General features: G+C 40.7%; 1 protein-coding gene across 1 annotated transcript in view; it reads left to right on the forward strand.

Moving 5' to 3' along the window:
- Positions 1–12683, forward strand: part of astn1 (astrotactin 1) — a 409363-nt gene that overhangs the window by 116739 nt on the left and 279941 nt on the right. The window contains exons 6-8 of the mRNA XM_040142993.1: positions 2301–2450; positions 4113–4262; positions 8792–8959. Coding sequence (XP_039998927.1) covers positions 2301–2450; positions 4113–4262; positions 8792–8959 — 468 coding nt within the window. The remainder of the gene's footprint in view (positions 1–2300; positions 2451–4112; positions 4263–8791; positions 8960–12683) is intronic.

Below are 12683 nucleotides of genomic sequence, written 5' to 3' on the forward strand. Positions count from 1 at the left end.
TTATAATTCATTATTAAATGAATGAATAACTATTGTATAACCTATGAATACCCTATATAAGGTGCTCCACTGCAAATATTTTAATTGCCAAGTACTTTGTGATATACACAGCTCCACTGCCTCACGTTGCCCCTCACCTGTTGCTTCTACCTTAGCCGGCTCCCCCAAAGCAGCTGCTGTCCTCCTCCCCCCCTCCTACACCTCTGTCTTCAGCAGCCACCGCTGTCCCTTCCCGAGAGCCCCTCGTGCTGCCGCAGCGGCGCTGGTTGGCAGCCTGGGAATACGAAGCGAATGAATTGGATCGGTAGAGAGAGAGAGAGACAGGCAGCGGGGCGAGGGGGCTGAGCGAATCAGTGAAGTAAGATCTTACCACTATGCAGAGAGAAAAATAGAAAATCAATACGTGGCAGTCAACGTTGATATTGCGGCCGGCCACCGCAAATAAATCAATGTATGGGAAGCACTTTATAAGCTATAAAGGACCTGAGTTTCCATGGAAACTACAGGGACAGGTACCGACAACATCACAGGACACTTACTGATTCACACTGCGTTGATCTGTGACAACATGTTTAATTTCCAGTGTGTTATTCCAACCGACTCGGGGGCTGTAGTACTATTAAGTCCAAAAGGTACAGAGTCATATATTTATATAACTTCGAAGTTACAATAAAGCAGCATTTTAAAAGAAGTGCGACTGTTTTATACAGGCAGACAAGACAAGAAGAAGCAACAAGTCAGTTTACAAGAAGTCTGATTTTTTCAGCCATTTTAGATGTCAGTGCTTTCTGAAGCTTTTTCGTTGCGTGGGGCTGTTTGAAACAGGTGGAATTAGCCATCCACATCATGCTAGAAACAGCACATTTGTGATGCAGAAAACATTAAATGAAATCTCCATTTTGCTGAAGTGTATTACTGCCTAAATCTAAGAACTGAGGCCTTACACACAATCCCCAGTCCAGCCTTAAAGTGCCACTGGGAATTTAATTTTCATAGCCTTGCAAAAAATAGGTGGATCTAAGAGCTTGATGATGTGGTTGCCACTTGGACTCTCAGTTGCTAACAACACAATAAGTACCTCAACCCAATTCAAGGCAATGCATTGTACATTTGTACCATCCACTCTCTTGTCAAGACTGACTGTGGAGAAGTTTATACTTTATACAGAAAAGGGCTATGTCAAATATGATGGAGCATGCATCTGATATGCTACAGTAGCAGTAGTACAGTAGTAGTGTAGTATCTCAAAGGTCTCCGAACTTGAACTCTGCTCAAAAGCACTGTGCAAACCTGCTTCGCTGATTTCAGCGATTTCACTAACACAAATTTATTTTATTTGGAAGAATTTGTTTTAAAAATTTGTGTTTTAAATGCTGATGTGACCCAATTGTCGGCCACACAGTTCAGTCTCAACTCCAAAACTGTTAAAGCCACAATACAGCACTGTTCATAAAATGAGGACATAATGAGACAAATACTGAAACTTTGTACAGTAGTTTAAACTTGCTTGATGGTTCTGTAATGTAAAATGAAGTTCTAATATTTGTACCTTAAGAAGCAATATCATTACTGCTTCATGGTGCAGTCCGTGTACAGTACATAAAGAATGGCTTATTCTTTTCTGGTGTGTCTATTGATTTGTGTCTATTAACTTTGCTCAAACTCACACATCCAACTTGATATTCTACATTATTATATCAGATCTCTTCAAATGTGGATATTTAGTATCCACTGTGAAAGGTTCAGGCTTCCAGGCAAACCTCGACGTGAGGTGCAGTTTGCTCAAATTGCATTCCCCCAAGGACTTCTTACAGAAAACCCATTCAGTTCAAAATTGATCCAATCAAACTCCAGAGGCTGCATTATGTACACTTCTGCACCCACATCTGGGGTGTTTTGTCTGGCTTCATTGTCTGGGGAGGCCGTAGCAGGTCTTCTCTTAGTTTACTCAAAGAACTATATTAATACACTGTTGTTGGGTTCGTAAATGAAAATGCTAAATCCAAAGTTGTCAATAATGTTAAACCATTACACCAAAATAAAAGAAAACATTTTTTTCAAGCCTTCCTTTAATACAACTTTCTGCTTGGCTTCGATCTCCAATAGCCTACATTTCAATTATTGATTGAAGAAAACATTCATGCACTGATCTGGTTCCACACTGAATCTAGCAGTGGGTTCATCTTCCATTGTGGCTGCTCTCCCCCGCCATCTCTGTGAGGCCAACTTGAAGAAAAAGTCCCCACCGCTGGTCCAGGCCTTTTTTTCACTGGAGGTGTATTTTTGTGTGAATCCCACAGCGGGTTCAACTTTCTTGAACCCAGACGGGGACTCTGGGACGGAGGCAGACAGCGAGCCTCAGCTGGCCTTTTACACCGACCCAAACCGCAGTCGCCGCCGGAGTCGAGGTATGAGAAATGGTAACGCCAACAGCGCGTGGGGCTCAGGGGGTAAGGAGGACTCAAACACCTACAGACAGTTTATCCCGCCGTCTGATGGTATTATCATCGCCACGACGCATGACAAGTAACCTTTACAGTGCATATAGTAGATGGATAGCTCCAGTGTTGTTTGTGCTCATGACTTTGACTCCTAAAGGAAGCACATAGAATTTGTGTATATGCTGTGTATATACATAAGTGTTTGTAAAGTGGTTGTGAGCATGTAAAACTGATCTCAGCGCATCTGCATACAATCTTGTTGACTGAAATCATACAAGATGATGAGATCAGAGGTTCCCAGTGGAGGATATTTTTGATATCAATTGCATCTTATGACATAAAGATCACCATATTTTGAAATAATATTATAGAAAAATATTATTTCTAAGGAGGATCCTGTGCAAATGCTGCCAAAGTGGAGTGGTGCAGCACGCTTTATCTGTCAGCATGCCATGTCCTTGCAGCTTTGATGTACAATAATGGGGTGTGGAAGAGAGATAGAGAAAGGGAAAAAAAAAGAGAGAGACAATGCCCTCAAAATAATAGCAGCTGTCAGAAGGCCTTTACAATGCCTCCAAGCCAATTATTCCCCCGTCATGTGCACAGGTGTCACAAACAAAGCAAAGCCTCTAGAAAAGTAGCCAACACCTTTAATTAGGGGTCTAAGAATAGAATGAAGTGGTTGCAACAATGCCCTAACTGTGTTGTTTAGATCCGGAGGAAAAAGATGAATCATGAAGGATGACAAAAGTATTTCTTCAAGTCAGAGGAGTGATGAGAGATGGGTGAGAATAGTAAAATATTAATTGTTTTCCATGTAATAGAAGAATATCTATTGGAGATCATTATTCAATGTTGTAAAAACTGTAGAAAAGAAACTTTTAAAATGCAAGTCAAAAAGGGGGAAATTTTGCTCCACGTCCAGTTTCTGGGTAAGTTACTTGATTAAATAAACTAGCTTTATACATAATTTGGCAGGCCAGCTTTCTACTTTAGCTTTTGTTTAAAGGATTGCCTCAGGCAGCTTCTGAATGACAAAGTTCTGCCGGAGTAATTTAAAAGTGACAATGTAATCTAGAGCTATTCTGATAGTAGAAAAAATAACCACTTTGTACAAAGTATGAGTGGCTGTATTGAAGGTCACCCTGGGATTTTGTTTGTGTGTGAGTGTGTGCATGTATGCATGCCCCTGTGGGTATGAGGTCACGTTTAACACTTTCTGTTTTGCACTCTGCAGTAGAAGAGATAAGGGAAAGGTTTTCGATCTAGCAGGGAGGCAAAGAAGAGGAAAGAGGGAAGGTTGCAAAACAACCTCTGAACTGTTTTTTATTTACGCCCATGTCTCTTTTTTCTCCCCACATCCCAGTGTGGATGTTAATACCCTTCAAAAGTAAACCTTATTTCTGTGCCACTGAGCCATGCCTAGTCTAAACCTCCTAAAGGCAGGCAGTTTTTGATCCAAAGGTCCTTTTCATGGGTGCTAAGCCCATTTTTTTTTACTTGTGTGTAAAATCACTCTCTGTGTATGCTGTCTATGTATATGTTTTGTGTGTTTGTATGCATGTATGTTTATGGTATGGAAGGGTTGTGGGGAATAAAGTGCTTCACTTATCTCCACCATTTGTTGTTCCCATCTCCCCCACTCCCGGCTTGTACATTTTTTCCCAGCAGCAGGTTCCCCCCGGAGCCCCATCAGTAAGACCACCCTGACTCTGATCAGTGTCATCAGCTGTGTGATCGGCCTGGTTTACTCCTCTCACCTCTCCTGCAGCCTCTCAGTCCGGGTAATCCTACATGTGCCGGAGCACCTCATCGCTGACGGTAAGGCTTTACAGCGTCCTCAGATTGTGAATGCAGCCTTTCCCCACACACCTCGATGGGCGCTCAAAGCCCTGTGGGGCTGAGCTGGCATTTTTCTGCCATTCTCCAAGGAATTAAGTTTACTACATCTCTCAAACCGTGTCCCTGCTCTTTGCGGTCGAGCCGCCGATTTGCTTTGCTCTCTGAAAGACAAAGGTAAATGTCAGGTCGACCACCCCCCTCCCCAGGTTTCCCTCGTGGGAGCACGCGACAGATGTGCCCTCAAAGGATCAGAGCACATTGAGGCAGTGACCACCTGCAGCAAACCCTCCATCACTCTTCGCCTTGTACTTTCTGATATGTTCAACCACCTTGCTAATGAATTTCAGTGTAGTACCTGCAGAAGAAAAAAGCACCGCGGGGGCCAGGCACTGGCTCCTGCTGGTTCATTGGCATTTTTCAGCTGTCACAGGAGTGAGCTGGCAGTCCAGATATATTATAGACTGTGACTAGGCCCACTCATCTATCATCTGGAAGTCTGATTTGATTCGCAGCGCTGCTGCTTTCCGGTGGTATACGCTGGCCTGCTAGGGAGATATTAAAATTCAAGGGAGGCGTCCAGGGTGGGAACTTTGAATTGAGAGATGAAAGATGGCGAATTCGCCTGTTGAATTACAAAACTAGGATCGATTTAGAATGTTTCCATAAATGTCTCCACAATCTCATCAGACTTGATTTGATGTCATGGTGAATCAGATGAAAATCTGAATTCTACCACAGGGGAAAGAAGCTATTAATGCCAACAGCTGCGCTGTGTCTGCCTTCAAATACTGTGAAGAAAAGCGCAGAAATGTAGAGTCACACCTTTCTCCTTGCCTTTCACATCAGGGAAAGTAATCATCTGGTCTTGTTTGCGTGCTTACACAGGATAACAATATCTGGTGCTATTAAAGATACATAACAAAGGACAGGACAAACTTTTCTGTATGACTAACTTGGAGATAGTCTAAAATAGAAATGTGCCTGAGGGTTATTATCTCTGATCGTATTCTGTAGGAATAGGTTTTCTACTACCATCTGTGTCTTGCATGAGACGTATCCAAATTAAAAAAATATATATCTTTGGGGGTGTCCCTTTGGCCTAGTGGTATACGGAGCATAACGTGCTTGTACCAATAGCAGCTGGGAACCTTCGTTACATGTCATCCCTACTCCTGGTCTAGGACTGTCATAATATCATCCTGGATGGCCGTCTGCTGGAAACTGGACATTTGGGTCATTCAGTGGCATATAAAATTTGGCGAATGTTGAAAATACAAAATCACCGGATGGTAGGCAACTCCTTTGCAACCAACTATAGAGACATTCTTTTAAATCCACAAATGTCAACTTCATGGTGGCATTAGAGGAAAAGTCAGGGGATCACCATAGTCATTGGGATTCATCCTCTGGGGACCATGAATGTCTGTACAAAAGTCAATCTATCCAACGGTTGTGGGGATATTTCAGTCTGGACCAAAGTAGCAACCGACCAACTGACTGACCATCCTTAGAGCCACATCACTAGCCTGGCTGAAAAAAGCATAAGTTACAATGACCAAGAAAGGTTTCTTACATTAAAATGTCCAGTTGCTGGGAGATGGCTACCTAGGACCATGATACGGAGTATTACCATGAAATCCCTCCTTATGCTTCCTGCTTGTATCTGCTGTCAGATATTGAATAAGAAATAAAGTACATAAATAAAGTATAAAAGCCCAAAACATTTTTTTTAAGGTTTTAGTAGAAGACTTATTGCTTTAAAGTTGTCTTAAATGTTTGTTTTTTTGTCTTTTTTTTTATGGTTTATGATTTTTCCATTGTTTTAGTGTTTCAGTTAGGAAAAAATTTCGATTTATCAATATTCAGTGTGGTATTGCCAAATTTCTGCCTAACAGCCCCATTTAGACCATGACCGCACAGTGGTGCTTAAATCAGCTATTAAGCTTGGTGGCCACACCACGGATTTGGGGTCCTCTCAGGCATGCATGGCCTCTTGTGAGATTCACACTTAAAGTGATGATGAATATCTGTATCGAGTTAGTTTCGGTTTCATATTTGGATAAATATTTTTTTTTTTGTCAGAAGTCAGTTAGTGAATTCATTTTTGTGTACATCCATAACGAATTTATTTTTAATATCAGAATCCGCTTCACGATGCAGAAACAAAAATATTGCAAACCCATGATTCCCAAAGACATCAAACAGGGCATAAAATGTGTCATAAAAACAGAAACATGGCTGATTACTTTTGGAAGTTTGGAAGTTTTTCTAAGCAATTTTTATGTCCACAATTAAGCAAACACGATACGTCCAGCCATTTGGAGAATGTGCTCTAGTTTTAAAGGGATCATCAAAGGAGATGGCCCTAACTAGGGCACACAGAGCCTGCCAAGAAGTCATTAAATATGCCTGGGTTAGCAAATGCCCAGTGCATCCCATGTTTGCAAATGGACAGGACTTTGGTCAATGAGTCTTGCTGCTAATTTACAGAGATCACACAGCAGATAACTGGGTATCCTTTTCCAGGCAGTTGCAAATTGACAAGGAAACGTTTCACAAATCAACCTGGTTTTGACTGGCTTCCATCAGTAAAGAATTACTGATGTCCTTCCACTCAGACAACAGCATCTGAGCTGCAAACCCTGTGACAACTCAGTCCTTAAGTGTATTCAATGTAACTGATTGATTACACCTTTTAAAGGAAAGGAATTTTTTATTTTGCACCTTTCAACAACAAGGCAAGTTAGGATCGGTAGTACAAAACCATTAAGATGCTCTAGTGGTTCTGTGCCTCACTATCCTCCATTACAGCATCACAATGGCATGTGTCAACTGTCAAGATCCCAACTCATTTAAAGTTAGCCTTTTTCTGAAACTAAAAAATAAAAAAAAAATCATTTGTATGAGGGCGGCAGGGTGGTGCGGTGGTCAGCCTCACAGCAGGTTCGGGGTTCAACCCCAGGTTTGGCAGGGGCCTTTCTGTGTGGAGTTTGCATGTTCTCCCCATTTTCTCCTTCATGGGTTTCTTCTGGGTACTCCAGAGTCCTCCCACTCAAAGACGTGCAGGTTAATTGCTCTAAATTGCTCGTAGGTGTGAATGAGAGCATCAGTGGTTGTTTGTCTCTACATGTAGGTCTTGTGATAGACTGGTGACCTGTCAGGGGTGTACCCCGCCTCTTGCCTACTGTCAGCTGGTTGGCTCCAGCCCCTCAAGTTTGTACATATGTAGAAAAGATTTGTATTTATAAAAAAATAATAGACTGTTTGAATAAAATATGTGAACAAATGATATCAGTGGTGAGGTTACACAAAGACACTGTGAAAAAATAAGTGCTTTTTTGAGCGTCTGTGTACAGATACAAAGTATAATACAAGTATGAATTTGATCCTAATTTCATCCTAAACGTAACTGAATTGAATGAACTCTGTATGTAAAATCATTGACTTAGCAAGAAACACTTGAAAAGGAGAGTCCATAACACAATTTCCCACTACACCAGTGGGCATGACAAGGATCAGGTTTTTCAATAAAACTGTTGTCAAACAAAGACACAACCAGATCATTCAATGCATACATGAAACACTCCAAACTACACTGACATTTGTAGTTTATTTATCAGATAGTCTTAATCTTCAACACTTGAATCCCAGCAGATATCTGTTCAAACGCCAAGAATTACTTTATGTGTACACAAAATTCAAATCTCTATTTTTTTTTAACTGTTGCCCTCCCCCTTCTGGTGCATGTGTCTGGCTGCTTCTGTCTACTGATAACAATAACAAACATCTTAGCCTTGTTATCATAGGCACTGCTTCATTAAAATGTTTCTCACGGTTTGCATATTTTTAAATTTTAGTTTTTCAGCTGTCAAGGTTTGGTGTGTTGGTTGGATGTCAGCTCTGATTTTAATGATGCTAACTATTAATAATAATAATTCATTTTCAAATATAACATTAGTTGGTAAGATGACAGCCCTAGGCTTTAATTCATTGAAGCCAAATAACTCCTCAGCTTGATTTTTTTTTCTTTTATCAAATATTTATTATCTACTTTTTAAAACTATTTTATTTTGAAGGTTTTCTAACACTTAGGGTTGAGTTTTTCTCACCTACCTCATTGTCCACTTTACTTATTAACTTTTTTATTGATTTATTTCAGTTGGAAGATTTAAAATATTCTGTGTCATTGTCCGTGTTTTTCTTTAAAGAATATCAAGGAACATTTTGAAATGGCAAAACCTTCGGTCCAATTATGTATCTTGCAGTTATTTGGTTTCACATTTTTAATACATGCTTTTTTTTACATAGTATCCTATTTTTTCATTCCTGTTCATTCTTTCTTGCTTTTCCACCCTCCCTCCAACTGCCATCTATTTATTCACCATGCACTTCCCTTTGCTTCTGATCCATTGTTCCTTCTCTTCAACACTCTGTCCCTCATTTCTTCCCTCTGTATCTTCTTCCCTCATACTCCGTCTTTTCATCCCTCCACCTTCTGTCCTCCTCAGGATCAAGGTTCATTTTGCTGCAGGGGAGCCAGCTGGACGCTTCAGACTGGTTGAACCCTGCCCAGATCTTGTTGTACTACCAGCAGAATGCCAGCGGGCCCTGGGTCAGCGAGCTGTGCGGGCGACGCCTCCTGGACCCCTGTGAGCACCAGTGTGACCAGGAGACAGGTAAGCAAAGAGCATGGCATAAACAAGTATCAGTTCTGCACGGTACCGAGATTTGTCACCAAAGACACCAGATATGTAGTGGTACATATACACAGGTATTCTGCATATACTCACCTCTGGCAAGGGGGGGTTTACTTACAGATACGTATCAGTGCACATCTGGCAGGGTAAGGCTGCAGGCAATTATTTTACGGCTTTTTCTGTAGCATTTGGCATTCACTATGTGGAGATTTTTGTCCCTTGACTTAAGAATTTAAGGCAGTGACTTCTCCCTAGCAAACAGAAAAGCTTCACCAAACCTGGTTAGAAGCATTTGTCTTCAGAACAACCTCAGGGAACAAAAGCCCCCTCCTGCCCCTTGTTGTTCCATAACCTCATAGTTCACACAACTACAGATATGAAAGAAACAGACCTGGGGACTTTTAACCTTTGTCCACAAGTAAAAATGGTTGACAACAATGAAGATGACAAAGGCGGGGGAAGATGAGTGAAACGTAACTTTAGATAATAACATTACACCGTGAGCTGCGGCACCGTGGGAGTGCATGTTGACGAGTGGTGTAAGTATTGAAATGCTGCAACATAGAAATACACCATGGCAAGTACAAGCTGTGTATTTAAAATGTCAGCAAAATGAACTTAAAGTACCAACGGTAAAAGTAGGCTAGTCTTAATTCAGGAGAGTGGCCCTGTGAGTGTTATACCGTTACACAGTATATTATAGGATTGGATTAATATTACTGATGCATGAATGTGGAAACGGGAGTGCGGTTGAAGCCACAGTGCACCCAGCTACCAAGACACCAGCACACCGTTGATAGAAACCTTGTTAATTATTCGATGATTTAAACCAGGTCTCGGCTTCCATCATCATTCTGTAGAGATACAGTTAGGTCAGGTATAACATTAGGCTGCTCAGCAACTTTATTGGTGTGGCCTAGTAAAGATAGTATTTGCAGTCATGTAGATAAGTATTGCTTCTATAGTCGATGTGCTTTTAATAAAATGCTTAACTAATGATATGCTATATTTTATTCCAAAGGTTATTGGTTGTGTCAAGCAATTTAACATCGGGCATCAAGAAATTACACCCCACGTCTGCCGGCATGTCCTTCCTGTCACATTTAACAGCGTTTAACAGCTACATGGTCAAAAGTAACGGCCATAATACTTGACATGCATGGATACTGTTTTCATAGATATTGGATATGTTTTCTTTAGAAACAAAAGAGGTTTTAGTGTAAAATTCAAAATTGATGAGGCCACTACTGACATGAAATCAATTAATTTGCAGACAAAAAGGAAGTGTTTCAGTTTAACAGCTACCTTGTGACCCATTCAGTTCCTTAGATGTGACTGCTCTAATTGAAAAGATGCATATAAAACCGAGGGGACAATTTAAGAAAGCAGTTGCCTGTGCAAAGTTGGCAGGATGGTAGCGTTATTGAGCACTGTTTTGTTCATTCACTCAGAGCCACTTGCTTGTAAACCTGCTGTTGCACGAGACAGACGAGACAGACATTCCAGGTATTAGCCACGGCACAGCAACCAGTCCTGAAAAGTGCCACCAGATCTCACAGTGTCCGTGTGCATCACTCACTGTTTGCTACTCAGCAGTGACTCTTGTTTGAGTGCCCGAAACACAGTGGCAGTCACTCAGTCTGTAGGAGGAAGGAGCCTCTTCTAAATTGTTTGCAGGTGTGACCATGACTATGCTCAGTCGTGCTGCAGGGCCTGAAATGGAAAATTGATTGCCTGCAGCACTTGACCTGGTTTTCTCCAGGGGGGCTGTGTGTGGAGCTGATCAATTAGTTTGCATGTCTCCACTGTCAACTTCATTTGTACTCTGGGTAACAGCAGGGAGACTATCAATATCACAACATCCAATTTTAAATTGGATGGTTTTTGGGGAAAAGATTTGAAAAAAGAAATGTTACAACTATATAGATAAACCAGAACGGAAATTAAATGCAGTATTTGTAATGCTTTGTTCTCGAGCTACTACAGGCAGTAAATATTTTAGGGCTAAGATTTTGTAAAGATTGGGCCCTGTTTGGGATTTGATAGAAAAATGCACCTTGATTTTCACTTAGTGCACTGTGTAGGAGCTCAGAGATATGTCAGCATTCAGCTTAAACAATAAATATCCTCTGTAGATTAACAAATGCTTATATGTCAGTTATACAAATAAGAATACATCATACTTATTTATTTATACAGTGCTGTTCAAGATACTCTACGATGCTTTATGCAAAAAATTAAATAAAGAATCTAGAGAACTAGGTGGAGCAGCACATATTGTGTTATGTCATCGGACTGAGCCTGTCCGGCGCTGCCACCTCTGCTAGTTACATCTGATGTTTCTTTCACTGTGAGGCTGACATACAGTTAGCAGACTGCATTATGATGAATTTCCATTGCTCTTCCCGCATCTTGTTGAAGTTCAAGTATGTGTAACCTCACAGCGGATATTTTTGATACTGATGTTAAAGGATAGGTTCACAGTTTTTCTAGTCTTTCTTAAAACAATAGTCAGGTGCCCATATGAACATTTAGATGGGTTTGGCTTGCTGTAATCTTTCCTGCTGTTTGTACTGGCCATTAAAAGGACTGTTGATTATGTTCCCCATCAATTACACTGAAAGTGCATGAGAAAAGGATCTTTTAATGGCCACTATGAACAGGTGGAACGATTACAGCGAGAAAAGCCTGTCTGAATGTTTGCATGGGCAAGAAAGATTTGAATTATTGTGAACCTATCCTTTAATGTTATTGACCCTCATCTGAGTCCATATACGACAATCCAACATATAAAAATAAAGGCAATTTTCTCTTCTTTTCAAAAATCTACTTCTCTCCTCTCCCCTGTTGCACCGTGTATAGTTTGTTTTGTATAGCGCACGAATGTTTGCCCCCAGTACACTGTAGAGGGATAGATGAATAGTGGCTTGACGTGATAAATGTAAGCTTGATGGCATGCGTGAAATGACTGATAAATTAAACTGGCGGTATGCTCATGAAAAGCAACATGCCAATAACTGATTGATGGTACACTATATAAATTCTTCTTTGTGACCCAAAGACTGAAGAATGGAAGAGTTCAGAGTGAAAAGTAAACGCTGCGTTAGCACAATCTTGTTGTATTCTTTAATGTAATCTCTCGGCCGGGCTCTCTGTGATCACACAACTCTCAGCTGCTTACAGTTTATATCTCTGTGGTTGTTATAAAATTGCTTGCAGAGGCTGTCAGCCGAATACTTAAACATGACACTGATGTGAAATGCAACTGGGATTTTAAAAGCAGCGCCCTGGCTGCAATGGCATGACTCACAATTGCTGATTGATTGATGTGATACATAATGCAGGCTAGGTAAAAGCTCAGATCTGGTCTTAAATACATGGAAAATCAATTTTGCCTTGTTGATGTCACTGGAGATATTTTCTGAAACATGGACAAACAACCAACAATCATGAAACACAAACATAAAACATATGTAGAAGGACAGTAAATTTCATACAAAATATGGAGAAAATACATTGAATGCGCACCAATTTTTAGCAACACATATAAAGTCTTATCATTGTACAGTGTGTGTCTCTACCCTCTCCTCCCAAACACTTGAAATATGAGCCGTGTGCAGCTATTGTACATAATGTTTTATTCAAGCCACAGACCACATTCAAATTCCAAATGATGAGAACAGTGTGCTGATAAAACAGAATT

This window comes from Xiphias gladius, chromosome 14, assembly GCF_016859285.1.
Source record: "Xiphias gladius isolate SHS-SW01 ecotype Sanya breed wild chromosome 14, ASM1685928v1, whole genome shotgun sequence".
In the NCBI taxonomy this organism is placed as follows: Eukaryota; Metazoa; Chordata; class Actinopteri; order Istiophoriformes; family Xiphiidae; genus Xiphias; species Xiphias gladius.